General features: G+C 48.6%; 9 protein-coding genes and 1 long non-coding RNA gene across 11 annotated transcripts; 7 read left to right on the forward strand and 3 right to left on the reverse strand.

Moving 5' to 3' along the window:
• The first annotated feature begins 95 nt into the window (after positions 1-95).
• LOC126318440 (myosin heavy chain IB-like) lies at positions 96-5,331 on the forward strand. Its single transcript, XM_049993377.1, has 5 exons — positions 96-182; positions 255-1,695; positions 1,759-1,878; positions 2,108-2,236; positions 2,308-5,331. Exons 2-5 carry the CDS (start codon positions 1,693-1,695, stop codon positions 5,086-5,088), a joined length of 3,033 nt encoding a protein of 1,010 aa, XP_049849334.1. The 5' UTR covers positions 96-182; positions 255-1,692; the 3' UTR covers positions 5,089-5,331.
• Positions 5,332-9,248: 3,917 nt separating this feature from the next.
• LOC126318447 (uncharacterized) lies at positions 9,249-11,686 on the forward strand. 2 transcript variants are annotated; one of them, XM_049993387.1, is made up of 5 exons: positions 9,249-9,405; positions 9,619-9,816; positions 9,890-10,310; positions 10,366-10,953; positions 11,071-11,686. In XM_049993387.1, the coding sequence occupies exons 1-5, from the start codon at positions 9,313-9,315 to the stop codon at positions 11,409-11,411; spliced, it is 1,641 nt and encodes a 546-aa protein (XP_049849344.1). In that variant the 5' UTR covers positions 9,249-9,312; the 3' UTR covers positions 11,412-11,686. The 2 variants fall into 2 exon arrangements, with proteins under 2 accessions (XP_049849344.1, XP_049849345.1); XM_049993388.1 differs by having other exon boundaries at positions 10,399-10,953; positions 11,071-11,642.
• Positions 11,655-15,837, forward strand: LOC126318446 (uncharacterized). Its single transcript, XM_049993386.1, has 2 exons — positions 11,655-12,175; positions 12,318-15,837. Exons 1-2 carry the CDS (start codon positions 11,959-11,961, stop codon positions 15,755-15,757), a joined length of 3,657 nt encoding a protein of 1,218 aa, XP_049849343.1. The 5' UTR covers positions 11,655-11,958; the 3' UTR covers positions 15,758-15,837.
• On the reverse strand, positions 15,832-16,867 carry LOC126318449 (uncharacterized). The gene has a single exon (XM_049993389.1). The coding sequence runs from the start codon at positions 16,832-16,834 to the stop codon at positions 15,914-15,916; it is 921 nt and encodes a 306-aa protein (XP_049849346.1). The 5' UTR covers positions 16,835-16,867; the 3' UTR covers positions 15,832-15,913.
• Positions 16,868-16,967: 100 nt separating this feature from the next.
• Positions 16,968-18,543, forward strand: LOC126318435 (mitochondrial inner membrane protein OXA1L-like). Its single transcript, XM_049993372.1, has one exon. It carries the CDS (start codon positions 17,426-17,428, stop codon positions 18,380-18,382), a length of 957 nt encoding a protein of 318 aa, XP_049849329.1. The 5' UTR covers positions 16,968-17,425; the 3' UTR covers positions 18,383-18,543.
• Positions 18,542-19,676, reverse strand: LOC126318437 (TNF receptor-associated factor family protein DDB_G0290883-like). The gene is made up of 2 exons (XM_049993373.1): positions 19,622-19,676; positions 18,542-19,546 (listed from the first exon to the last, which is right to left on the reverse strand). Exon 2 carries the CDS (start codon positions 19,475-19,477, stop codon positions 18,542-18,544), a length of 936 nt encoding a protein of 311 aa, XP_049849330.1. The 5' UTR covers positions 19,478-19,546; positions 19,622-19,676.
• Positions 19,677-20,959: 1,283 nt separating this feature from the next.
• Positions 20,960-22,143, forward strand: LOC126318426 (tRNA (adenine(58)-N(1))-methyltransferase non-catalytic subunit TRM6-like). Its single transcript, XM_049993364.1, has one exon. The coding sequence runs from the start codon at positions 20,960-20,962 to the stop codon at positions 22,064-22,066; it is 1,107 nt and encodes a 368-aa protein (XP_049849321.1). The 3' UTR covers positions 22,067-22,143.
• A 234-nt stretch (positions 22,144-22,377) lies between these two features.
• On the forward strand, positions 22,378-24,508 carry LOC126318468 (uncharacterized). Its single transcript, XR_007557298.1, has 5 exons — positions 22,378-22,591; positions 22,692-23,005; positions 23,178-23,890; positions 24,013-24,136; positions 24,234-24,508. It is a non-coding gene; the product is annotated as an uncharacterized LOC126318468 (long non-coding RNA).
• On the reverse strand, positions 23,760-25,566 carry LOC126318466 (cyclin-C-like). Its single transcript, XM_049993404.1, has 4 exons — positions 25,470-25,566; positions 25,072-25,400; positions 24,634-24,975; positions 23,760-23,860 (listed from the first exon to the last, which is right to left on the reverse strand). The coding sequence occupies exons 1-4, from the start codon at positions 25,499-25,501 to the stop codon at positions 23,760-23,762; spliced, it is 804 nt and encodes a 267-aa protein (XP_049849361.1). The 5' UTR covers positions 25,502-25,566.
• Positions 25,567-25,714: 148 nt separating this feature from the next.
• Positions 25,715-26,714, forward strand: LOC126318467 (mitotic spindle assembly checkpoint protein MAD2A-like). Its single transcript, XM_049993405.1, has 4 exons — positions 25,715-25,728; positions 25,818-25,881; positions 25,943-26,089; positions 26,159-26,714. Exons 1-4 carry the CDS (start codon positions 25,726-25,728, stop codon positions 26,551-26,553), a joined length of 609 nt encoding a protein of 202 aa, XP_049849362.1. The 5' UTR covers positions 25,715-25,725; the 3' UTR covers positions 26,554-26,714.
• The last annotated feature ends 50 nt before the right edge of the window (positions 26,715-26,764 follow it).

Genomic DNA, 26,764 nt, shown 5'->3' on the forward strand with positions numbered 1-26,764 from the left:
GAAATAAGGGAACAGTAATATAGAGAAGACAGATGAACAACATTTCTCAAATCGCAGGCGGGTTTTGCCACGCATATTATATGGCCCTAGTAAATAACAAATATGACATGCTAGCTGGCTATTATGGAGAATGCTTGATTTCTCGCGGCGATGCAACTAGATCCTTTACAAATTTTTCAAAGGTCCGTTTATTGGCTATTCTAGATCGCTCCTATCTAATATTTTTTGCTGACAAAATTGTTGCTTTTCTTTAGGACATTGTTGGTGAACTAAAAGAATTCCACACCCAATATTCATCCTTTCTAACCCAAATCTACAGTATTGATGCTCAGCCAATGCATAATGGCATTTTGATTATTGTCACAGGAGCATTTGAGAAGTCTGGAGAAAAAAAAATTTTTGTACAAACTTTTGTGTTGAAAACTGTCGAAGACCAAGATAGTGAATGGACAGCATATGTAATTGTTAATGATATTCTAAGAATTCTTAAAGATCCCTATTCAAATCCAAGTCTTGATCCTGTCACAGAGCCGTCTGTGGATAGTACCTCGAAGTCTGATCTGGTTGACCCCTTTGTAAGTAGCGAGTCTAAAAATCTGTTAAATGCTGATTCGGAACCTCAGATGCCTGTCACAGATGCAGGATCTAGTTCTGATTCTGAAGAACCAGATAACATCTCCACAGAACCGAAAGAGCCAAAAAAAGTGTCAAACACGCTACCTGCTTCATCTAGCCCTGTATGTACTTGGGCTCAACATCTCGCTAAAGCTAATTTTGCTAGTAAAAATACATCTTCTTCTAACAAGGAGTCTCCTGTAATGGTTACTGCAAACGTTTCGAGTCCAGCTACTCGTATTGCTGAAAAAGGGCGAACTGGATCAGCCAATAAATGGACTAAGCAATAGATTGGGCAAATTTTTGCCTACTTTTTTTTTTGCACACACTTTTTTATTAGAGATTATTTCCTAAAACAGAGTATATGACTACTGGTACCTTTTGAGTTAAACTTGGTGTGAACAATGAAATATTTAATTACTAGAAGGGATCGAACCTTCATGTTATTTGACTGTTTTCAAACTCAGAACCAAGGCCGCTAAATTCGATCTTCTAAACTCGTATTGCTAACAAGACTAGCCAATTAGGGCTAGATTACACATGTTCTGCTAATTACCTATGCAAACGGGGGCTAATAAAAGAAAGCACCAGACTAGGTGATTCGATAATCCTTATTTAATTAGCGTTGGTACACCATTTAATAGAAACTTACTGGACCAATTAAAGTCATAACTCAGGAACAGAGAAGTGATCTTGTATCTACTCTATGCTGTAATTGCGATATTTGTATCAAATGGAAATATGAAAATTGTGGTATATGAAATATGCTGTTATTATATTGATAAATTCTGCTAAATATTACAAAGAAAATATGGCGTATATGCTAAAGAGACAATAGCACTAATATATTACCTAGCATTCATACTTACTAAGAGATATTCTGAACGTGCTGTATAGTACATGCAAGCGCCTGTTTTTGATGCTGCTGTATCAACCAAAAAAATATCAAATCAATTATTTGAATTGAATTTCATTTATCATTTATTCATATTACATTTATTGTAGTTACTTATACTTTCTCGAGTCAGTGAATCAGACCATTTCGAAAATACAAAACCCCGTTTCAAATCATCTGTTATGGTACAACAAAGGATTACAGTCACGGATTCCATTCTAAACTTCCACTAATTTTCATCGTAACAGGCGAAAACTGCTGCTGCTTTCGAGATAGAAGGCGTAGATGACCTCGTCCTTTTACCAAAGGTTACAGAGGCTGATATTTCAGAGAATATCAAAAAGCGATACATGCTAGATAAAATTTATGTATGTAATAGAACTGCAGTCTTAATCTTGTAGTCATGATGTTTTCGTCTTGAGTGATTCGGACATTCCCTTTGTTATTTAGATTGCAACATTCAGGTTTGTCTATTTTGGGCGATTTAGTGTGTAATATTAGCAAAATCGTACATAATCTAGCGGTTATATATGATTGTATCATATCAAATTTTACACAAGTTATTTGATATGTGACGTACTCTAACTTGTCACCCAGACGAACATTGGCCCAGTATTACTTTCTGTCAATCCATTCAGACGCATTCCTGGCATTTGTGATACAGAACAGGTTGATGAGTACCGCGGGCGCTTTCGGTATGAAGTCCCCCCTAACATTTTTGCACTGGTACGGTACCTTCTACAAAAGTTTCTTTGTTAAACCAGCATTAACAACATATAAATGCTTTTCAACATTAGGCAGAAGAAGCATATCGCCAGCTCAAAAACATCGAAAATCAGTGTGTTATTATCACAGGTGAATCGGGCGCAGGAAAAACAGAGGCTGCGAAACTGATTATGAAATATGTTTCTGCTGTTTCTGGGGAGTCTAACGAAATTAACTATGTCAAAGATGTTATCAATCAATCTAATCCGCTACTGGAAAGTTTTGGGAACGCCAAAACGCTACGTAATAACAATTCTTCCCGCTTTGGGAAATATTTCGAAATTCAATTTGATCGCCTTGGTGATCCTGTTGGGGGTAAAATCAATCACTACTTGCTCGAGAAGTCTCGTGTAGTTCGCCAAATTAAGGGCGAACGCTCTTTTCATGTCTTCTACCAAATGCTGTCCGGTTGTTCGCCACAGGAAAAGCAAACCCTACAGATTACAGAACCGAAGGACTACTATTATCTGAAGCAATCAGAGTGCTATACCGTCGAAGGGACTAATGATGTCGAAGAGCACAAGGAAGTCATTCATAGTATGAATACAGTCGGTATTACAAGTACCGAGCAACAATCTATTTATCAAATGCTCGCGGGAGTACTTCATTTGGGAAATATTCAATTTTCAGAGCAAAATGATAAAGCGGTTCCTGTAGATATGAATGTTGCTAAAAAGGCGGCAGCTATAATTTGTTGCAACGGGGATGCGCTTCTTCATGCTCTCACATCCCGTGTTATCACTACTGGAACAGGTGCCACTGCAGAAACGTATAACGTGCCCAACAATAGAATTCAAGCAGAAGCGGCACGGGATTCCCTTTCAAAGGCGATCTATTCTCGAATTTTCGACTACATTGTCGAAAAGACTAATCAGGCATTGGGCAAATTTCAGTTGCCATATGCTGTTATTCTAGGGGTTTTGGATATTTATGGATTTGAAATTTTCGACGTGAACGGGTTTGAACAATTTTGTATCAACTATGTGAACGAAAAGCTTCAGCAATATTTTATCGAGCTTACTTTGAAAGCCGAGCAGGAAGAATATAAAGCTGAGAACATTCAGTGGACTCCGATCAAGTTCTTCAACAACAAGGTGGTATGTGACCTCATTGAAGGGAAGTCGCCTCCTGGGATGTTCTCAGTGCTAGATGATGTATGTTTTACGATGCATGCAGTTGAGTCAGACGTTCTTGACTTCAAATTTGTAGAAAAGTGCAGCGGTTGCTTCAATGGAAATATCTATTTCCAGCCATTTGAGAAAGGGTTTAGAATTAAGCATTATGCTGGTGAAGTGGCTTACACTGTTACTGGCTTTTGCGATCGAAACAAAGATGTGGTAACCAATGATATTATAGAAGTAGTACAGGCCTCCACAAATTCTCTGCTTGTTTCTTTCTTCCCGGAAGATATCTCTGCGAAACAAGCTAAACGTCCTACCACAGCAGGCTTCAAAATCAAGTCGTCTGCTCAGGCTCTGATCAAAAATCTGTCTTTGTGTACTCCTCACTACATTCGAACCATCAAGCCTAATGAAACAAAGAGACCCAAGGACTGGGATGATTCTCGAGTCAATCATCAAGTTAAGTATCTTGGATTACTCGAAAATGTTCGAGTTCGTCGAGCTGGATATGCCTTTCGCGCGCCGTTCGATCGCTTTTTAGAGCGCTATAAAAAGCTTAGTGACAAAACGTGGGGGCCGACAACGCGGTGGACGGGTGATCCGGCCCAAGGAACCAAAATCATTCTCGAGTCTGTTTCGCTCGAGCCAAAGCAATGGCAACTTGGGAAAACGAAGGTATTTATTCGCCATCCTGAAAGTTTGTTTTTTTTAGAAGAGTGTTTAGAGAGGTTTGATCATGAGCGTGCGAGCGTGATTCAAAAGGCGTGGCGTAGCTGGAAGGGCAAGAAAAAAGCGCTTGAAACGAGACAGATAGCTGCCAATTTAATGCTTAATAAGAAGGAGCGCCGTCGAGATTCGATTCAGCGTTCATTTGACGGTGACTATTTGAATTATGACAAGAACTTCCTGCTCGCTCAGGGGATGGCCCAGCATCGCGACGAGCTTCTAATTTTTGGAGACCAAGTTATCAAGTTCAACAAACGTGGTCGAGCTGAGCGTCGTGATCTAGTGACCACTATAAAGGGCCTTTATCTTTGTCAGAGAGTGAGCAAACACCAGCAGACATTCTATAGAATTGGCTTTCAAACGCCGCTGAACCAGATCAACAGTGTGTCAATTTCTCCGTACCAGGATAATATGGTGGTGGTGCACAGTAATAGCGGTGACGCTTGGTTTGAGTGCGACAAGAAGACGGAGTTGGTCACTCTCTTATCTCTACAAATTGAAGCGCAGACCCGTACAAAACTGAATCTAAATTTTAATAGTAACATTTCAGTTAAGTGGAACAACGATTTTATCCAAGTCCTGAACTTTTCCAAGGACGAATCGGCTCATCGCGCTCGTGTTAAGAAACAAGGAAAGAACTTTACCATTTACGTCTCTACCGGTTTACCGGCATCGACTAACTCGGCACCGCAAGGGTTCGATACGGGTGTCCCCAGTAGCAGAGCCGTTCCTGCCTCTACCTCTGTGGGAGCAGTGAAGGGGCCTCCACCTGGTGGTATGCCACCCAAACCCGCAGGACCGCAGTGTCGTGCACTTTTTGATTATCAGGGCGACGGGGAAAATCAACTCTCATTTTTCGCAGGAGATATTATCACTATTCTACAGAAAGACCCCGCTGGTTGGTGGGAAGGAGAGCTTCGAGGTAAGAATGGCTGGATTCCCGCTAACTACGTCGAAGAAATATGATTCTAGAACAACTATGTCCGGAATGCTCTATCAGCTAAGTAAACTTTCTTTCAGTTGCAAGAAGAAAGGTGATTTCTCTGACGTCGTGTCCTGTCAATTAAGATTTTTTTGATCGACACGACCGAACCAAATTTATATGTTGTGAGGAGAGGGATTGGTTTATTTCGGTCTTTAGGTTTATGTTCTAAGGAGGCTTGCACGCGTGTATTTGACAGAATGGACTGTGCATAGTATTGCTGTGTATGTGCATATTACCCTCAGGTGGCGTGATGGGTGGTCGTCCGTGTGTACAAATTTTTTGTATAGAGGGTTTGTTATAGGGTTTTATAAGTGTTTATTTGCTTTTATGGTGGCATATCGTACACAAAAGAAGTTTTGAAACGTTGGCTCTTGTTATTTGATTGGGTCGCGTGCGAACGCCATAGCTCCCTGTAGGTGCGCGTTTTCGTGCTGGTCAGAGTATTAGCCAGGGAAATTAACCTGTTTCTCTTGGTTCACTGGGCTTGCCTGTCCATCTCTTTTTACCGTGCATAAATTTGACGTGCTGATCTGCTTAGGTCTTCTCATGTTGTTGTAGGGACTTATGAAATTCAAGCAGCTGCTGCTTTTTTCTATTATTCCAGAATGGAGGGCGTTTTACATGGACTACGACTCGCTGGTCCAACAGATAACCCTGGTGAAAGAGAGCACTTTGTCGCTGGCTAGGTCCTATTCCAGAATTCAAGGCACGACGTGACATGAGTTCCTCGAAGCCCGGCTTTCAGTTTTTTTGACACTTTCCGTTTGCACCATTTAAGACATCACTGGAATCGCGCGGCCGATTGACATCAACATTGACAGCTTGTCCGTGGAGCAGGCGTTTTGGTGCATGCTTCAAGAGAACATTGACAAGGTCGAAAATTTTTTCAAGATTCAAATTAAAAAGTCTTTGTACAACTTTCATGTGCTGACGTATCACATGGTTCGACTTGGGTATTTGAAGACCTACAAGCCGCTCATCAAGTCTACGACGACGTGCTTGGAGCGCGAGTTGGAGAGACTGGGTTTGCCCATTCCCGTTTTGATTACAGTTTCAGACAAGATTGACCTGTCGCAGCACAAGGAGGCCGAGCTCTTGGTTCCGATTACCAAGTCCTCGGTTCTGGAAGAGGTGTTGGAGAAGATGAACGAGAAGATACGCAAGTACGATAGAGAGAGGGTGAAGCCGAGTTCTATGACGGATCGGTTTGAGTTTTGGGAGAGCGACGACGAATTGGGATACATTTGGGACAAGGACGCGATGGAAAATTTGATAAAAATTGAAAAAAACAAGCAGTTGAAGTTGGATCCCGAGCAGAACCAGCCGGTGGTCAATTGGGACGAAAGTTCGGACGAGGAGGGAGAGCGAGACTCTGAACATGATGACGGCGAGAGCATTCGCGACGGTGTTGGCTCTGCTCGTCTTTCGTCGACTAATTACGCCCTGTTCTCGTCCAAGGAGTTGGACAAGTCTCCTTTTCCAAAGGCGGACATTTCCAGAGCCGATTATCTGAGGATTGACTACCAGCCGCACCGCAGTGCTGGAGGCAGTGGATACGAGTCTACTGAGTGCGAGGAGGGGGCTGGGATCCTTCCGCAACAGATGCCGAGCTACAAGGATGGCATGGACCAGTCGTACGCGCTTCCTCCTCATTCCTCTACGTCTTCGGAAAACGCTCGTTACCGCGTACGACGGGACGAGTCGGAGCCACAGGATAAGGACGCCATCAAGTTGCCTAAAGGAAAAAACGTTGGCTCCTCCATGCAGGGCCTCAATTTGGTGGAGAAAGCCGAGCAAGCCTCGAAAAAGGGGGTGTACGGGTCAAGTCAGGAGGAGGACCAGAAATTTAGCAAAATTGATTCGAAGAGCGCTAAAGCCTTCAGCGCAAAGGATTTGTTTTCCATTACAGCCAAGAGCTACGTCCACGATTTATGGGAGCTTCCATCTAAGGGTTCTTCCGGCAGCACCGAGACGGCGACGGTTTTGGAAACGCTGTGGAGTGATTTCTATCGCGGACTGTACTTGCTGAACAGATTTGCTATTTTGAATCAGGAAATTCTAGAAAAGGTGCTCAAGAAACACGACAAGAGCATTCAAAAAGGAACCAAGCACAGATTTATCTACCAGAACTTCAACCTCGAAAGGAAGCAATACGCGTTTTTTGCCTGCACGCAGCTAAAAATACTGACAGCAGAAACCGAGCACATATATGCGCAGGCGTTCACGAGTGGACGGCGAACTGTGGCCATGCAGAATCTCAGAGTCTCCGAGCAAAAGGACACGGGCAAGTTTTCGTTCAGATTCAGCTTTTGCCTCGGTTTATCCTTTATTTTTGTCTGTCTGATCATCTTCACCGGCGTGACCAGCGACATTCGCTTCTTCTATTCGATCATGCCGGGATTCTTCGTCTTTCGAATGATAGGTCTGCTATGTCTGTACACGCTGTTTTGGGCCATTCAGATCCATATATGGACCACCTACCGCATCGATTTTCCCTTCATTTTTGGCCTCAGGTTACGAAGGCGGGCCTTGCACCACCGCGTCCTGCAGACCACCTCGTACATTACCTTCCTGTGCACGAGCCTGATGTTGGTCTACATTATCTCCGAGTTGCAGCGCCAACAAAGGGCCGTCATACCGGGGCTGAGGTGGCTGGCGAAGATCCCCTCGTTCGCCGTTCCCCTGACGTTGTTCCTGCTGCTGCTGCTGAACGCGCTCTACAACCAGCTACGGTCGGACGTTTGGATAATCGGGTCGCTGAAGCGCGTCGTCTTGACCCCGCTCTTCCCGGTCTCGTATCTGGACTTTTACACCGCCGAGCTCCTCGTCAGCTCGGTCGTCATGCTGAACGACTTGGCGTTTACTTTGTGTTATTTTTTGTACGACGCCCCGCTCGGGAAGTCCACCTGTCAAAGCAACATGACCTACGCGAACATCTTCTTGACCGTGCTGCCGCTGTCGTGGAGGGGGCTCCAGTCGGTCCGAAGATGGAGGGACACGTCTTGCAGTCGACACTTGGCCAACGCCGGCATATACGGGCTCGCCATCATAGTTTCGGTATTCTCTTTTTGCAGTCGCGCTTTCGCCAACCTAGGCAACTTTTGGCTGGCACTTTGGGCGCTGTGCCTGCTGTTTCTCACCGCGTTCACGAGCTATTGGGACGTCATCGAGGACTGGTCGCTCGTCCGCATCAAGGAGGGGCAGTTCTCGCTCAGGGAGCAGCTTTTGTATCCGGTACACTGGTACTACTTCGCGCTGGCGACGGTGCCGATTCTCAGGTTGTACTGGGGAATGACGATATCGCTGGATATTGTCTTTCGATCTATGAACACCAACTTGTTGCTCACGTTGCTGGCCGTCGTAGAGATATTCAGAAGGTTTATGTGGGGCGTCTTGGGGGTAGAGAGAGAACAGATAGAAAGGTCTGATCACTTCAAGGCAGCCGTCGACGACATGAGGTTTTTCGACGCGTTGGAGACCGACGGAAAAGAAGCGGACTACCATTCGATTTCCGAAGAAGATTAGCACTGCACTTCGGCTCTCGGCAGGAGTGCGGGGGCCCTGAAAGCGCGACTCGCGCCTTCCCTTTTTGAAGAGAGGAGGAGCACCGAGTCGGCGCCCTTGGTCAACCTGTTTTGGATCGAGCGCCGCATTGGCGTTTGCACTCCGTCGCGGGCGCCGTCAGAAGGCGCGAGCCAGAGCAGGAAAGGGACTGCGCGGAAGCCGTTTTGAACAAGGCGTGTGTGTGATATGTATTCAGGTAGGTTGGAGTCCTCCCTAGGGCGGTCAGGTCGGTGGGCGCGCCTGCGAGGGGGAGGCGGCGCGTTGCGTGAGGCTGTGTGTTGGCTGAGAGGTGGGGGGTCCTCCGGAACGCCGTATGGGGAGGTGAAGCGCGTTTTTTGTTTGAGCGGTTTGGATGGTTGGGGTCTGTTGTCTCGCCGCGAGGAATGCCGGCGGGGGTGTCAGAGCGGTCCGACGAGTTGGCGCGGGCAGGGCCGTCGGAGGAGTTCGCTCTTTAGATCCGAGGGGGAGTTGGGCGAGTCGAGGGGAGGACAGCTGCAGGGGGAGGAGGGGGGTCGAACGGGTTGTTTTTTTTTCCTCCTCTCCTCAACAGAATACAAGGTTTCTTTGTGCTTTTCTTCGGTGCATTGTTTTTAACCCGCGTTCTCGCAGAGCGCGGAGCTATATAGAGTGGCTCCGTCGCCATGAAGTCGTGCTCGGATTCAAGCACCGGGGACGAAGCGTACAGCCTGGATGACGACCTTGATGCGTTCAGCAACGTTCTGCCGATAGCACATGTACGCATTCGGCTTCTCGCGCGAGGGTTCAGCTTGAAATCCGCAATTTTCGACCGACCTCGATAGAACTATACATATATGTATATCCCCCCATACACTCTTCTTCCCCGCTGATGCTGGCATATACATATCATACACACATCTATGTACTATTCTTTGAAGATGCTGGCGAGCAACTTACCTGACCTTCCCCACCCCCTTTTTTTTTGCTAGAGGCTGAGCTATATGAGAGCGCTGCTGTTTCTCCGACCGCAGACTTTCGTGCCGCTTAGTCCCTGCGAAGAGTCAAATCTTTTGTCTCTTCTGTCCTCGGAAGGGGCCTCCGATGGCTCTCAGCGCGTCTGTGCGACTGCGAACTTGCAAGACAACCCGTTCGTGCGTCGCATAAGAAGGAGGCTATTGCTGCGTCAGGTGCGTATCTCTTGTTTTGGATGCCGTGTATTGTAATCTGTGATCAACGAGCTCACGCGTCGGGCGATCGAAGACAAAACGCACCGTCTCTGGAAAGTCTACGAGTCTGTTTTGCCTGGAGAGTCGAATTCGCCAGATGCTTCAAGAGACAAAGCCAGGCCAGCTTTGCCTGAGCGACCTTTTCCCCAGAAAGGTGATTCAGAACTACTTGCAGGAGCTCCCACACGAGGAAATTGCGAGCGCCGTGCACTCAGGGGCACGCAAAAAGGGCAGGCGATCCAAAGACTATCAAGTCAAAGTCGACTCAACTCGAGCGCAAAACCGAAAGCTTCGCTCTTGCGAACAGCAAACGAACATTGATGCAATCCTACGGAAACACGAGCGAGTCAAGAGAATACTGCAATCCCAGAGACAACAAATAGAGAACGAGATCAAGTCAGAATCGCTGGCCATACAAAACTATGCAGCTCCGTGGCCGCAGTCTCCTGAAAACGGTACGGCTCAAAATTTTATTTATTTTTGTGTGCGCATAACCGACAAATCCAGAAGGTCTCTCTCTGACTGATTCGACATGCGAGATAGAGGAGCCGAGCCTCCAAAACTCGGGCGTCGTCTCGGAGGGACCTCAGGAAATCCCTCGATGCTGCCCGTCTTCCGTCGAGCCGTCTGACAGTAGCGTCGACAAGCGTCCGCGGCCGAATTATCAGACCAGGGAAATATGCGACAGGATAAAGGCCATTGCCCTGCACTCGAGCAACGACGGTGCGGGATCGGCGGAGATGCGACAACATCTGCTGAGGACAGTCGGGCATGTTGAAACTGTCTTCGATCCGAGTCTAGATCCAGCCGGACGCCTTTGGTCATTCGAAGAACAAATTTTCGGGGACATCCACAACAAGCGCGCCAACACGCCCATCATATCTCTATGGTCCAGAAGAGTCATCAAACCAATCATATGGCGCGACTACGAAACCGAGCCCCCAAAACTAAAACTGCTTCTCGACATACAAAGACGCGCGATGCCACCACATCTATCTCCGGCCGCCAGGGAGCCTATCCAATACAAGTATTTGCGACCCCACATGCTTCCGCAAATCAAAAAGCTACTTCAAGACCTTCTTTGGCCCAACATCGATGGTACGCTTTTTTTTTTTTTTCCCCCACACAATCGCACAATACCCTCCGCGCACTGCTGCGCCCTCTGAAGCAATTTGATCTGCCTCTCCCTCTCTCACTCGTTTTCCCGTTTCTCAGTCAGCGAGAGTCTGCTGTATCCGGAGCACACCGTGGTCGCACTCTACAGAGAGCTCGTCGTCGGCTGCGGTTTTGTCACCAACTTTGGGTACATCACCTATGTCTGCGTACACCCAGAATGGCAGCGCAGTGGGATCGGGACCTTCATGCTGTACCACCTAATTCAGACGTGCCCCCACAAAGACATCACGCTTCACGTCTCGGCGAATAACTCAGCCGTCGTCTTGTACCAAAAATTTGGCTTCAAAATCGACGAGTACGTTGTGAACTTCTATGAAAAGTTTCTTGCGTCTCAGAGCAGCCTGTCCAAAGACGCCCTCTTCATGCGGCTCCGAAAGTGAGGGCGTGGGCGCCCTGTTTTGGGACTGGCGGGAAGCGACGAGCAAATTCTCGAGACGGCTCGTAAGGCCGGTACAAAATGATGGATCTTCTTTTCGCACTGCGGTGCGAATATGTAGAAGGAGGGGAACGAACGCGCCCAGACTTCGCGTCGCAGCGCACGCAACCGAAAAAAAATACAACCGAACCGGTCACACGTACACGACCGTTCAAGAAGCAACTTTTGAAGAAAATCGGCACTTTTTAATCAGCGTATTTTCTCTCAGTCTTCACTTCTGATTTGAGACGCGTTTTCAGTCAGCTTGTACTTTTTTTACCTTACTACTGACGTAAGGCACCCCTGTCCTCGGGTCTGTCTTGTGGGCGCGCATTTTCAGAGAAGTACCTAAGCGCTCGGTTCAAAACCCTCTTCTCCACCAGGGGGCCACGCACGGCGTCTGCGTGCTATCTCCACGAGGTTATCATCTGCCTGTTGGCGGGGTTTATAAACACATTTTTTTTCTCGGTGGCGCAGCTCGGTCTTTACCTCCATTACTTGCCAACCCGAGCATGGCCCTCCATCTGTACCATCTCACTCTCCAGAGACCCAGCGCGATCACCCATGCAATCAGCGGGAACTTCACGGACCTGCGCGACCAAGAGCTGCTGGTCGTGCGCGGCCACGCTATCGAGCTCCTTCGGCCAGACATGAACGGAAAGCTCAACTCCATCGTCTACGCGGAGGTGTTCGGATGCATCCGGTCCATCGCCACCTTCAGGTTGCCAGGTACCTGCGCGCCGCGACCCCTCTTTTTTTTTAGCCGCGCACATGTTTCGAAGCGACGCTTCGCGCGTCCTTTCGTCCAAGCGCCGCGACGGTTCAAACCCTCTTTTTTTTTTTTGCTGACGTGTCCCTCGTCCCCACCTAGGCACCAGCAAGGACTACATTTTGGTTGGGTCCGACTCTGGCAAGATCGTGATACTGGAGTACAGTGCTGAGAAGAATGCCTTCGTCAAGCTGCACGAGGAGACTTTTGGGCGTTCGGGAGTTAGGCGAGTGGTTCCTGGACAGTATTTGGCCGTCGATCCGTCTGGCAGGGCGACACTGATAGGCGCAGTTGAAAAGCAGAAGTTCGTGTACATTTTGAACCGGGACAACGAGGCGCGCCTGACGATTTCGTCCCCGCTCGAGGCTCACAAGTCGAACACGTTTTTGTTCGACGTTGTTGGCATTGATGTTAATTATATGAATCCTTTGTTCGCCGCGATCGAGCTCGATTATTACAAGAGCGACCAAGACCCCACCGGCGAGGCCGTTCGCGCGGCCCAGAGGGTGCTTACTTGGTACGAGCTCGACTTGGGTTTGAACCACGTCGTTAGAAAGAGTAGTCAGGACATAGACAAGACGTCCCACCGGTTGATTGGAGTTCCGGGCGACGACCAGAATCCCGGGGGCGTGATGGTCTGCGCGAAGAACAGAGTTTATTATTACAGCCAGGCGTCGTCGTCCGCCCACGGCGAGTCCGAGGTATTTGCGGTGATTCCGAAGCGCAGAGACAGAGTTTGCATGGGTGCGGATGGCAGTGCGGACACTGGCACCCTGATTGTCGCGCACACGCTCTTGAAGACGGCTACAAATTTTTTTTTTCTTCTGATGACAGAAAATGGAGATTTGTTCAAGTTGACAGTTGACCGCGGCGCGAACGGCGCCGTGCTCAAAATTCACGTTGCATACTACGACACCGTCCCCGTGGCGACGTCCATTGTCACGCTGTCCCCTGGGTTTTTGTTCGTGGCGAGCGAGACAGGAAACCAATACCTCTACTTCTTCAAGGACTTGGCGGAGGGGGGGGCCGAGCCCGAGGAGGGCGGGGAGCTCTTTGGCCACGAATCCTCGCGCGCGACGGGGGGCGACGTGTATTTCGACCCGCGCCCATTGAGGCACCTGCAGATCAGCGACGAAATTCCGTGTTTGCACCCAATTTTGGACCTGAAGGTCGAAAACATCGACAAGGAAGAGACGCCGCAAATCTTCGCGCTCAGCGGCAGCGGTCCGCGCTCCGCGCTGAGGGTCTTGAGGCACGGGATTCCCGTGATCGAGGCCGCATCCGTGCGCCTTCCGAGTCCGGCGTCGTCGGTGTGGGTGCTCAAGACCAGCGCGCAGGAGGCCTACGACCAGTACATCATTGTCTCGTTTGCGTCTAATACCTTGATCCTGGGTATTGGGGACACCGTCGAGGAAATCAAGGAAGGCGACCCGTTGTACGGCGCTTTTTCCACAAATGTCACCACGCTCAACATTGGCCGCCTCAACGACGACACCTTCGTGCAGATCACGCCCAGCGGGTACAAGCACATCCGACACCACAGCTACAAGACGTGGGAGGTCCCGAATGGCCACCGCATCGTCCACTCGTGCATCAACCGCCGTCAGGTGGTCGTCGCCGTGAGCGGCGGGGACGTCCACTACTTCGAGCTGGACAGCACCGGCAACCTCAACCGCGTGGGTTCCGTGTCTCTGGAGAGGGAGGTCGTCACAATGGCCATTCAGCACGTCCCCCAGGACAGGCAGCGGGGAAGGTTCCTCGCCATCGCCGACGCCGAGAGCAAGGTCCGCATATACTCGTTGGAGTCTTCCGGGGCCCTCCAGAGCCTCGCTATCCAAGTCCTGCCCTCCAAGGCCACCAGCTTGGCCCTCTTTACTTTGTCGACCAACCAACTCATTCTCGCTATCGGTACACAAAACGGCCTCTTTATGCGATCTCAGGTCGACCTCTCCAGCGGACAGCTCAGCGACTCCCGCAAGAAGTATCTCGGCACTCGTGCCGTCAGACTCCTCATTGTCAAGGTCCCGGGAGGCGCTGCCGCCATGCTCGCGCTGAGCAGCCGCTCGTGGCTTTTGTACCAACAACAAGCAACCCTCTGCATGCTCCCACTCGCCTGCGCGTCCTTCGACTACGCCGCCTCGCTCCATTCCCTCCAATGCCAAGACAGCATCGTCTGCACCACCCGCGAGCGACTGGGCATCCTGTCCATAGACCGACTCGGTGACATGTTCAACCAGACAGAAATTCCCCTCCGGTACACCCCTCGGCAGTCCGCCATATACCCCATCTCGAAGTTGCTGCTGACCGTCGAGAGCGACCACAACGCGTATTCGGGCGTCGAGCTGTCATCTCTTTCGGCCCTCTCGAAAAACCAAGAAAACACAGACGCCCACGCAGAGGCGAACGGCGCCGCCTGCGCCGACGCGCCGCTGCCCAGCGCGCTCTACGGCGGTCCGAAGCCCGGGCCCGGGCGCTGGGGGAGCTGCGTGCGACTCCTGGACGTGAAGGAGTCGATGACGCTCGACCTGTTCGAACTAGACAACAACGAGGCGGCGATTTCCATCGCCACCTGCAGCTTCAGGGACCACAGCGGGGAGATCTTCATCTGCGTCGGGACGGCCAAGGACCTCGTGCTGCAGCCGAAGCGCTCCTGTTCGGCCGCTTACATACACGTGTACGAGCTGACGTCTCAGGGGAGGAAACTTCAATTTTTGCACAAAAAGCAAGTCGAGGACATTCCGGGCGCCCTCACCCAATTCAACTCGCGTCTGCTGGCCGGGATTGGGTCGTCTCTGAAGCTGTTCGACCTCGGCAAGAAGAAGCCGCAGCTTCTCAGAAAGTGCGAGCTGTCTGGGTTCCCGACGCACATCGTCAACATTTCCACCATCGGCGAGCGAATCATCGTCGGCGACCTCCAGGAATCGATCCACTTCGTCAAGTACTCGAGACCCGACTCCCTCTCCATCCTCGCCGACGACATCACGCCCAGATGGATGACGTGCTGCGAGATCCTGGACTACAACACCGTCGCCGGCTCGGACAAGTTCGGGAACGTGTTCATTATGCGGCTGCCCGAGAAGGTCGCCCAACTGGAAAACGACCCCACGGGGAAGGCGACGCCCTACGTTCAAGGGTACCTCTGCGGCGCGCCGCACAAGCTAGACGCCATCTGCAACTTCCACATAGGAGAAATGGTCACTCGACTCAAGAAAACTCGCCTGACGCCCGGCGGCAGCGAGTTTCTGCTGTACGTCACCGTCCACGGCACCATAGGCGCTCTGATGCCTCTTTCCTCGCGAGAGGACGTCGACTTCTTTTCTCACCTGGAGATGCACTTCCGACAAGAAAATCCACCCCTTTGCGGCCGCAACCACCTGGCGTATCGCAGCGCCTACTTCCCAGTCAAGAACGTCATCGATGGGGACCTGTGCGAGATGTTCGCCTCTCTTCCAGAGGAGAAGCAGAACAGCCTGTGTTCTCAAATGGACCAAACCGCGGCCGAAATTCAGCGAAAAATCGAAGACATAAGAGACCAAATTTGACGGGAGTCGCCCCCTCCCGGGGACACCGCGAGACACCGCATCGCGCATGAAATAAATGAACGCTACCTCTCTCTACCGCCCCTTCTTCTTTCTTTTTTTTTTTTTTCGGAGAGAGCCTGTCACAAGACGCGTGGGAAATTTTGCTCAAAGCACCGTTTATTCGGGCCCTTGCGCGCCGACGCGCTCCGACTGGTCGGGGGGGGCGTGGTCGTCTTCGCCGGAACGCGGTTCCAACAGCTGAAGGAGCGCCCGGTCGCGCTGGGCCACGACGTCGTCCATTTTCTCCTTCGAATACAGCTCGTACGCCCGAGGCCCGTCGGAGCGGCTGGCCACGTGGATGACGGGGCGCTCAAGAATGGCCTTGCCGGCCAGCGACTTGTCGAGCGGATCGTCCGGACACAGCGGATGGTAGAGTCGGCGGTTGGCAGGACACTTCGGCTGCTCAAGAAAAAATGCCCAGTCACTCGAGTCCGATGTACACACGCGTTTGATTCGTTGAAAAATATGTGTGTGTTCTTTGGTTAGAGCGTCCACGAGCCCTTGAAGCAGAGGAACGTCGTCGCGGAGTTCGAAGGTGACGGCGGCGTCGCCCGGCGAGTCGTTTGAGGTGAAGAAGTGCCACTCGACGCACCAGGTGATGGCGCTCGTGGTCTTGTCCGCGCGACTCTGGTTCTCTTGGTGCTTGAACAGCCTGGCGGATAGAAAGCTCAGTTTGATGCCCTTTCTGGTCGCCACTCGCCTCAGGTGGCGGTGTTGGCGCGAGAGGTGACGGAAGGCGAAGACCTTGTCGCTCGCGCGCTGGGCGCGACCGCACGCGTGAGCCGCGGAGCTCAGCAGGCCCACGTCGGAAAGCAGCTGAGAGTCGTCGAACTCGGAGAGAGGGACGAAGCGCGTCCGAGTGCGAGCGCCCGTGCATTCGCCGTGAGTTTTGTGGCCTTTGGAGCACGAAAGACTGCAGGTCACCACCGAACAGTGAGGACACCTGTACTTTCCCTTCGAGCTCCGACAAACCCCGCAGAGAGAAGACCAGATCGAGCCGGCCGGCTCATCAGGTGCGGATGAACCCTCAACACCCATCTTCTTCGCACATCCTTCTCCAGAACCGTAAAACGCCGACGGCCGCGCGGAGGTGCTTTTCTTCGAAAAAAAAAAAAAAAAAAAAAAAAAAAAAAAAAAAAAAGACGTCGAATCCGACGCGTCTCTCATTGCGTCTGCAGCCAAGCCAGTCGCAGAAAAACCACGCCGGAAAACGCCGAGCCCCTCGCGCCCCACGCCGGACGACGAGGTATGCCCGGATCCGCCAACACCGAAATAAGTTCACTATGTACCGACACGTGAACGCGGCCCCGATCGCCTGCTTACCCGGACGATGCCGTCGAACCATACAAAGCGTCAATCGCAGGCAGCGCCAAGTCGCGAGCAGATTCCTCTCCCGCTTCAAGAACGCCCTCTCACCAACGCGCTGCCACCCCTCTCTCTGCGCGCCACACGTCTCGATCACCGCACGCTCGCCGCTCTTGCACCGCGGGGGACCGCGTCGCCAATCCCTCGCCACCCGCGTGTTCCAACGCGCCGCCCTGACCGCGCTCACGAGCCGCTACTCGACCGCCTCGTCCGAGCGAAACCCGCCCGCTGCCACCGACTCCGCCCCCTCTTATCAAACCAACGATGGACCAATCGACACTCAGTCGCTCCCAACCGACAAAGACTTCTTTAACTCTCTGGTCCTCCACGACGCCCCCCCCCCCTTCGACCTCCTTGCTCCCCCCCAACCAAGGCTACGCGCGCCTCGCCGACATCTCGAACTACGCCTATCCCTGGGACCCGGCCCTCTATTTCATAGAGGGCACGTTCGAACTGCTGCAAACCGCCACCAACTTCCCCTGGTGGATCTCGATCTTCGCCCTCGCCGCCATCACCAGGACCCTGCTCCTCCCCCTCGCCATCAAACAAATGCGCATCACCAGCACCATGGAACAAATCCAACCTCAAATCGACGCTCTCAGAAAAAAGGCACTCTATCAAATGACTCTAAAAACCCCCGACGGCAAAAGGGACTGGACACCAACCATTCAATTGCAGCAAGAAATAACTCAACTCATGAAAAACCACAACGTCTCGCCATTCAGCGCTCTTAAATTCAGCATCCCTCAAGCCGTCTCCCTCGTCACCACCTTCATCACCCTAAACCGCATCGCCAGAAACCCTGATCACGCCCTTCACCACCTCCTCCAAACCGGCGGCGACTTCTGGTTCAGAGACCTCACCCTCTGCGACCCATACTTCATCTTTCCAGCACTCTCCATGTTCAGCACCGCCGGACTCATTCTCGTCACACCAATGCCCGGCAGAAGCACCACCTTCATCACCTGGACCCTCATCATCATCTCGGGCACCACTCTCTTCTTCACCTATTCATTCCCAGTCACCGTCCACCTTTTCTGGATCGGATCCAACACCCTCTCCATGCTCACCACCATCGCCCTTCGCACCAACTACGTTCGAAAACTCCTCAACTTCCCAGTCAACCCCTCCCAACTCCTCACAAAGATCAAAACCTACGACTCCCCACCCCCCTCCTCAATCAGGAACCGCAGCCGCCCGTCCTCTCAAACCATGAGCTAGAAACCACACACACACCCAATACACACACACACACACACACGCACCCCCCCCCCAATAAACCGTCCGTCCTATACTACCCCTCTTTTTTATACAAGCACCTCCTCAAACGCGCGTCCACGCTCGCCCCCCCCTCCCCTCCAAGCGGAAAAACCACCGCCCTCAAATCTCTAACGTCATCTGAATCACTTGAATGTCACACTCTATCTGCAACGTACCAGACTCTGACAAAAAGCCGTCCGTCCTGCTGATCTTGCTCGCCTCTATCATCCTGGCCTCCCCCCACCCCTCTCCACCCTTCACCGGGAACCACGACTCGAACCTCTTGGCCACCGTCAACCTGCTCTTTTTATTCACTATGCGAAATACCCAATCCAAAAATATCGACTGCGCCGCGCTGCACTTGCTCGCCGGGTTCTTCTTCAGGTTGATGAACAAATACAAACTCACGTACTCCCTGCTGTTCTCGACCTCCGGGTCTCCCCGAGGAAAAACGCCCAGGTAAAACTGAAACCCGCGCACCAAAAACGTCTCGCTCGACACATAATATCTCTTGTTCACGCTGCTCCATGACAGGTTCCAACACAAACGCAACTTGCCTGACTTCGCCGACCTCTGCAACTCCTCTATCTGCTCGTTCTTCTCCAAAAGCAACTTCTGAAAGCGGTTCTCTAACTCCAACATCTTCGCCTCAAAACCAACACAAACTTGCTGCAGGTGCTCGTCAACCCTGTGCTTCAAGTGCAACTCGAGGTCCTCGCTCAACATCGCCTCCGACGCGCACCCGTACGGCCTGTACGGGCACTCTCTCGGCTTCTTCGCGCAGCTGAGGCGCAGGTGCCGCTCCATCTCCGACCGCTTAACCATCTCGGTGCAAAATTGACAGCTGACCAGCGCCTCCTCGCACTTCAGCCGGTGCTTCTCCAAATCCCTGTGCTGTATATACAAGTGGCAGTTCTCGCACTCGACCGGGCGATACTCGCACACGTCGATGTGCCCCGAAAGCTCCTGTCGCTTCATGATTCCGCAACTCTTAGAATACGGACAGTTGATCGGCGCAAATGAGCAGCTGTACTCGTGCGCTTTGGCTGCAGACATCTCGAGCTTCTTGTTGCATCCCTGAGTGTCGACCACGAACTCTCGATCTGCCACTCTCTGAAAGTGGTACTAGAATACAAAAACCTGTCAAAAAACTGGCTGTCGTAAAGTGTGTGTTGCGCACTCTCGCAACCCAACACGTACTTTGCACCAAATTGTCAAATTGCTAAGCTGCCACTCGAGGAACAAATTGCGCCCCTTCTCGGCCATCTTGCACCTGCACACAGGGCATTGGTTGACGGCGCTCTGCGCGCTATCGAGCTGCGTGAGGCAGGCAAGGCAGGACGAGTGCCCATTGACGCATTGTCTGGGCTCCCGCAGAATTTGCAGGCAAACCGGGCAATGCAGTTCGGCACTCAGCTTCTGGTTGACGATAAGCAATTCTAAGGGGACGTTGAAATCACACTCCGTCGGAGCCAGGAACTTGTTCAAATTGAGAGGTTTCGTAGTACACGAGGTGTGCTCCATGAAAAGGGCGCTGTTGCTTATCCCGGGTATTCGCATGCACGGAAGGTGATAGAGCGAGACGACGCGCTTTCACGAAAAAGGCTTTGACAAATAACGGCGCGCTTCTAAAACAGTGAGAGCACAAATACGGCCAAACTCAGGTGGCCAGCGCTTTAAAAGCGATTTCTTTCTTACAGCAATAACTGTTTAGATACAGAAGGTTTGAGCAATTACAAAGCATAAAAGCAGATTGTGTACAAAAATAGTGCGGACTCAGAATGGGCAAGGAAGCGACTGCCTTTTGAACCCTAGCTGACAGGACGTCGCTCAAAGCTTCAGAGTAGGGTTAGAGTGCAGCTCATGAACAAAAAGCGACATATTCGTCTGCTAGAAATATCTGGCCTCGCTTTTCAATGGCCCCACGAGGCGTCCAAATCAGCCGCAAGGGCCATGTCGAAATAAATGCGCCGGGATAACCAAGCGTACGATGCTTTGCTCGAGAGACGAAACTCGTAAAAGCGGTGCGAGAATGGCACGAAGGAGCTCTAGACCGAACTCGTGAAAAAACTCAGGAGCGAAGTCGCGATAACTGAACGCCTTGGCCATAACTACATCTCGGACGAGTAGCGCAAAATTGAAAAGTAGCGCGAACAAAGCGGAATGACTCCAGAAAAAAATTTTCCATACGCAATGCAAATCACCAACTGTACTTTTTTTGTATTTTTGTTAGTGGGGAATGCACATCCGAGCGTCGCTTTATCTTTTTTTTTTGCCGAGGTTCTGAGTGGGAAACACGCGAAAATGGAAGACTGTCAAGATTCCAGGATCAACTCAATTTCGGATATATCTAAAGAAGGAGAATGGGCTCTACTGCTTGAAAATGAAAACTATCACATTATTCAACTCTTACCGAACCGCAAAGTTCGTCTGGACCGAACCGAATACAATTGCGCAAAATTTATCGATGTTCCTTATGGTACATTTTTCGAAGCAAATCGCGGCCAGATAAAACCTTTTAATATCTTGGAGGCAAGAATGTCGGCTCTAGAAGTGTTGAAGACAGACGAGCTACGAGGCACTTCTCGTCCTTCGGGTCAAGATAACAAAGATCTGTGCGATAGAAATGATGCTCAAAAATTGAGCGAAGTCGAAATTTTGGAACTGAAGCAAAGCGGAAAAAGTGGAGAGCTTATTAAAGCCCTAATTAATAATTCTGCGACCTTCAACCAACGAACTGAGTTTTCTCAGGCGAAATATCTGCGAAAAAAATCGGAAAAACATCAAGTGATTGTTCAGCTGCTTCGCCCAACCAGTTTCTTGATATGCAGGACATATTTCAATAAAAAGCCTCAGAAAATTTTGAACATCAGAGAGGACACACTCGCGCATATCATGCAACTTGGGAACTTGAATTCTGGAATTCGAGTAACGCTGATAGACGGCTGTGCCGGTCTGATTCTAGGATCTATAGTAAGTCGTTTGGGAGGCCATGGAAGGGTTTTTCACTTGTACCGAGGAGAGACGTCTCATCCAGACATACTTCTGCGTTGGAACTTCCCACCTGCCCACCTATCCGTAGTCAAAGCAATACCTCTCCCCTACTTCCTGGGCCAACTGATGGAAGAAGAATATCTTGAAAAGGGCACCAGGTCTCTCGCAGACGCCTGCGTACACGAGACGCACCCGAGAAGGAAAAAACCTCAAGAATCCTCTGAAATCCCTTCGAATACCGCTGAGGGATCAGCGGGGATAACGGAACAAGCAAATATGATGAAAAAGGAAAGGCGAAAAGCGCTCTGGACGGAATTTGTCGAATCAACCGAAGAATTGAAAACAAAAAAAACGGACAGTTTGATTATCGTCGGTCCAACTTGTCCAGAATCAGCCATTGAATTGCTATGGGATACTCTGAATGTCGGGGGATATTTCGTTATATATAGCGAATATATCCAAGCGCTTATAGAATGCTATCTCAAGTTACACCAAAATGGAGATGTTGTCAATTTAAAACTGAGCGAAACATTGTACCGACATTATCAAGTTTTGCCAAGATCCACCCATCCGAAAAACCATGCATCAGCTACAGGAGGATATCTGCTTTCTGGAATAAAGGTCCAACAGCCCGAGACAAAGAAACTTTAAAGCCGTGACGAGGCACAAGCCGAGGCATACCTGAAATCTCCTTCGCATATGTGCGTACACATATGAAACATGCAAATCCTTTGGACGAAAGATTTAGTTTGTAAACAAATACTTCAAAATAAAAGCCGTCGCCAACTTTACGCTGAGCTTGGAGTCTCGCGAGAAAGTCCTCAAGTATCTAGTCCTCCTCACTCGATCGTAAGGACCTATGTATTTTTTGATGCATTGGTTGCCGATTCGTGCTCGGACGCTCCATCCTTCTTAGACATTAAATAGATATAACGCGCCTCTCTATTTAGGCAAAAAAAATTATTCTGTCTTGTTCGATGTCACCGAGGATATCTAAATCTCTCCTCTCTATCTTCAACCCAAAAAATTCTGTTGTCAAATACTCTCATACGAATACTCCACCTGTTGCTGGAAATGATAGTATACGTTCATCAGGTCCCCTGATTCTGATGTTTGGGTGGTGGGGAGCTTCCGAGAGATACTTGAAGAAATATGTAGATCTCTACAACAAAAAAGGTAAAACATCTTCTGTATCACTGACCGCACAGGGTGATACGAATGAGCAAAGCATATTGGGATACCATTTGTTTTTCCACGTCTAACGAAACTTTAAAAGGCTGCGACGTAATCTATTATACAGGCCCTTTTTGTACATGGTTTGCACCATTTGCAATCAGGACGCTTGATGAGAAATTAAAACGGGACATAAATCAGTACCTGATACGGCAACAATTAGCACAAAAACCTATTCTTTTACATTTGTTTTCAAATAACGGGTATCTTAGCTTTTGTAGACTGAGCAAACAACCTCATTGCGACGAAAATGGATTTTTGAGCAATATCAGAGGAACAATCGTAGACAGTGCGCCTTGTAAAATCGACCCCTCTTCGTTAGCAAGAGGATTTCTTGGGGCGGTGATACCCAATGCTGTACGTTATCTTCAAGCAAAAAGACGCCGCGGCGTTTTTTTGTTAAATACCAGGGTCGTATAAATGTCATTTTGTTTTGACGCATAGGCATCACCATCTGTGTTTTCAATTCGCCGGTATTGAGTCTCTGATCTTTCCCTTATAATCCTATGTATGACGCGCTTCTATTTAGACCAAAAAAAAATATCATCCGTTTCTGAATATGGCTTGCAGAGCCCTTTGTATGGCCTTGCTAAAAGCGCCCCCTGTCAAAGAGTATTTTATGCAAGTAAACAAGTTGTACGAGGAGGTCATTTTACCATCTCCCCAGCTATACCTTTATAGTGCAGATGATGATATCGTCCTGCCGCAAGACATAGAGAGCCACATCGAATATGTGAAGAACATCCAGAAGGTAAAACAGGTTCACGCACACAAGTTCATCACATCCAGCCACGTCCAACATTACCGCACATTCCCGGACGAATACTCAAAACAAATAGAGGGTTTTATCGAAGTAATCAAGCAAGATAACCAACGTCAACTTTAATATTTTTATGTGTATACAGAATAACATAGACGACCGTTGTTCAATTAAGTTAAATGGTCTCTCTTCCTCTGTCAAAAAAATTGTAATAAAATCATTTTTTTTCGCGCCACAAGACTATGACTGTTCTTTCAGCGAGAGACTCTAAAGATGAAGATAGCCCCTCTGAGCTAAGCGTCAACCCATCTGAAGGCGGTGATCCAACAGAGCCTAGAACTATCAATGGCATCAAGTATATATCATATACAACTGAATCTCAACTTTCTTGGATTGTATCGTTGATGAGGGACCTATCCGAACCCTATTCGATCTACACTTATCGATATTTTCTGAACAATTGGCCAGAATTATGCTGGTTAGTAAGTAAGCTTTTGATTTGCAATAGGATCACAAAATGCGCTATTCTGCGCTCACTTTTCTAATGCTGTCTGCCTATCTACGCCCTGCCACATGCAAGACACTAATGAATAATTATTATCAGGCTTTAGATGGCGATGAATGCGTAGGTGCCATCCTTTGCAAACAGGAAAGACACAAAGGTGAAAAAATCCGCGGCTATATCGCTATGTTGGCTGTTGATGCCAAACATCGAGGTCGTAAAATTGGTAGGTATCAAAAAAGAAATAATGTTTTGTATTCATGTGCATTGCAAGTGATAAGTGTGTACGCCTTTTTTAGATTGACAAATTTCGATTTTTTAAGGGTCTGAGCTTGTCATTCAAGCTATCAATGTTATGAAGGATCGCAAATGCGAAGAAGTAATGCTCGAGACAGAAGCTGCAAACTTAGCTGCTCAGCAATTATATAGAAATTTAGGATTTGTTCGTGATAAGCTACTCCTCAGGTATTATTTGAATGGAATGGATGCCTTTCGACTCAAACTCTGGCTATGAGAGCAAAGAGCGAATTAACACCAGCCCATAAGCTATCTATCACTAAAAAACATCGGCATCTTTTATACTGCGCGCCTCACCGAACACATCATATCATTTACCCTGAAGAGTCGGTATCTAAAAACCTCTCTTACTGAAATGTGACAGTTTTTTTATAATATTCACTATATCCCCATAAAATGACTGTGCTTGCCAAACATCGTACATACTTTGCAGGTCAGCCGAAATTTGACAAATTGACTGCAAATCTTGGTCACTTAATTGGCAGAACCATGAGTGAATATTGTCAATTTTTCTCACCACGCTCGCAATGAATATACAGGTTAAGGCAATTTTGTATGGAGGATAACGCAATAATAAGTCTGTGTTATAGGAATCATTTGCAAGGTGCCAGGCGCATTCGATGTCATCACTCGAAAGCTTTGCATCTTTGGCGTACGCTATGAGACCGCGGTATGGATGAAACACAATGAGCTTACAATTGAGTGCCTCGAGGAGGTAAAACTCGCAGTTGGTTATGTCTGACTGAGTATACGTGTACATAAAATGATCTAGATATAAGGAATTCAAATTAGAACATAATTTATGCAGAAAGAAAAGGAAAATTATTGTTAGAAATAGAGAACTAAAACATTAAAAGCGCGTACTGGCATAAGTGTGCATTTTTTCAATGAGTAAAGACAATCTCAAAGGTGATTCTTCTACTTTACTCGCTAGATACAAAGCTGTTCCTGCAAGCAGAAAAGGTTCTATATCACAAAAACTTCGCCTTCTATAAAATCTGTGAAAATACACTCCTGCAGTAGCGCTCACACGTTGACGCAAATTGGTTCTTTTAGCCAACTCCTTGATATAATCCACGTAAAAAATCAACAGTTTTTTTCGCTCTTCGCTTGTAATGATTGTCTTCTCTTTTTCGTGTGGGTCGTCTATGATAGGGCCCTCTTTTACAGCATTGTACTCTTGTGTGAGACGGCTTTAATAGAAGTTGTCAGGTGAATTTGGGCGAATATGCAGTAAGCGCCAAGATTTTATCATCTCGTACTATTGCGTAGATGTCCAAAAATTGGACGCCATTTGTTCAGGACAGATTTGGGCCCTGACGTTAATATGTATAATCCAGAAACTTCAAAGGATGATAGCTCCACTGATCTTCATGTCAAAAAAAATTTCCGTACACATTTAAACACATTTATAATTACCTCGCACTTTCTCGAACAAAAAACCTTCTTAAAATTTCAAATATTTTTACAGGTTTCTATTTTTTACTGCTGTATTAGGTGCCTTGATTTGGATTTGTAATGGTACTTTTTTTTGTCGAACTGTGTGACGGTTGTGAGGTCACTAATTATATGTGTATTTAATTTTTGATGACCTTCACATACGCTTGTAGGCGACAGTCACTCAAAGTAACATCACTCTCAGAGGTTCGACAAAAATTGTCGTCGAGTTTTTTGGTACAAAAATTTTTTTGCGAATCAGACCGTCTTGTTTCAAAAAAACTTACTCATCGTGCAGACTACGCGATAAATAGTATCCTTTATCAACGTGGTATCTACCCACCGGAAGACTTTGAACAAAAAAAAAAATATGGCATTTCGATCATGGTTGCCAAAGACGCTGGTCTTCGGGATTACATGAACCAGATACTCAGTCAGTTGACCAGTAAGTGTTATTGCACGTTTCTGCAGATTGAGATGAAATGCGTTTGCCTAACGACAGAGTAACTTTTAGGTTGGCTGATGACCGGCGATATCCAGAAACTAGTGGTCGTGATTGCCGACAATCAAACAAAAGAAACAAAGGAGAGGTGGAACTTTGATATCCAAACGGATATGGAGATGGCGATGACAGGTTCGGACAAGCCGCAGAGTGAAATTGTAGCAGAGATTCGTACAATTATTCGGCAGATTACATCAAGTGTGACTTATTTGCCACTGCTCGAAAATCCATGCACCTTTGATCTTCTAGTATATACGAGCAAGAAAACTGACATACCTGAGACATGGGAAGAAAGTGAGCCAAAATACATCGTGAATTCGGACCAGGTCAAGTTGTATTCGTTCAATACAAAAATTCATCAAGTAGACTCGTTGGTTTCTTTCAAGTCGAATCTAGTAGCTGAATAGCAAAGCACGCTCTCTGTCGTTGGTTGGTCGCATTTTTAAACTGGATGAACTGGTCTCGCGGATCGCGTCAGAGAGATATGCCGGTTTTAATATAAAAATATGTACTTTTTTTGTGATCGTAAAACGTCTTTGTTTCGGAAAAGATATTCAAGATTGCAAAGCTGTCGCAAAAATATTTTCATAGATTCCTTTGGGCTCGGAAAAGTTTTCG

Source organism: Schistocerca gregaria, unplaced genomic scaffold (assembly GCF_023897955.1).
Source record: "Schistocerca gregaria isolate iqSchGreg1 unplaced genomic scaffold, iqSchGreg1.2 ptg000668l, whole genome shotgun sequence".
Lineage (NCBI taxonomy): Eukaryota > Metazoa > Arthropoda > Insecta > Orthoptera > Acrididae > Schistocerca > Schistocerca gregaria.

Coding starts and splice junctions, on each gene's coding strand:
- LOC126318435 (XM_049993372.1), top strand. CDS start 17,426: ATGGACCAATCGACACTCAGTCGCTCCCAACCGACAAAGACTTCTTTA.
- LOC126318440 (XM_049993377.1), top strand. Junction 1,879..2,107: donor ACATGCTAGATAAAATTTAT/GTATGTAATAGA, acceptor CTTGTCACCCAG/ACGAACATTGGCCCAGTATT. Junction 2,237..2,307: donor CCCCTAACATTTTTGCACTG/GTACGGTACCTT, acceptor TTTCAACATTAG/GCAGAAGAAGCATATCGCCA.
- LOC126318426 (XM_049993364.1), top strand. CDS start 20,960: ATGTCGGCTCTAGAAGTGTTGAAGACAGACGAGCTACGAGGCACTTCT.
- LOC126318446 (XM_049993386.1), top strand. CDS start 11,959: ATGGCCCTCCATCTGTACCATCTCACTCTCCAGAGACCCAGCGCGATC. Junction 12,176..12,317: donor CGCCACCTTCAGGTTGCCAG/GTACCTGCGCGC, acceptor GTCCCCACCTAG/GCACCAGCAAGGACTACATT.
- LOC126318467 (XM_049993405.1), top strand. Junction 25,882..25,942: donor AATTGTCGTCGAGTTTTTTG/GTACAAAAATTT, acceptor CTCATCGTGCAG/ACTACGCGATAAATAGTATC. Junction 26,090..26,158: donor GATACTCAGTCAGTTGACCA/GTAAGTGTTATT, acceptor AGTAACTTTTAG/GTTGGCTGATGACCGGCGAT.
- LOC126318447 (XM_049993387.1), top strand. CDS start 9,313: ATGAAGTCGTGCTCGGATTCAAGCACCGGGGACGAAGCGTACAGCCTG. Junction 9,406..9,618: donor ACGTTCTGCCGATAGCACAT/GTACGCATTCGG, acceptor TTTTTTTGCTAG/AGGCTGAGCTATATGAGAGC. Junction 9,817..9,889: donor GGAGGCTATTGCTGCGTCAG/GTGCGTATCTCT, acceptor GGGCGATCGAAG/ACAAAACGCACCGTCTCTGG.
- LOC126318466 (XM_049993404.1), bottom strand. CDS start 25,501: ATGGCGTCCAATTTTTGGACATCTACGCAATA. Junction 25,401..25,469: donor TTTTGGACATCTACGCAATA/GTACGAGATGAT, acceptor CTTCTATTAAAG/CCGTCTCACACAAGAGTACA. Junction 23,861..24,633: donor AATTTCGGCTGACCTGCAAA/GTATGTACGATG, acceptor CCAATTGTTCAG/AAAATATCGATAAGTGTAGA.
- LOC126318437 (XM_049993373.1), bottom strand. CDS start 19,477: ATGTCTGCAGCCAAAGCGCACGAGTACAGCTGCTCATTTGCGCCGATC.
- LOC126318449 (XM_049993389.1), bottom strand. CDS start 16,834: ATGGGTGTTGAGGGTTCATCCGCACCTGATGAGCCGGCCGGCTCGATC.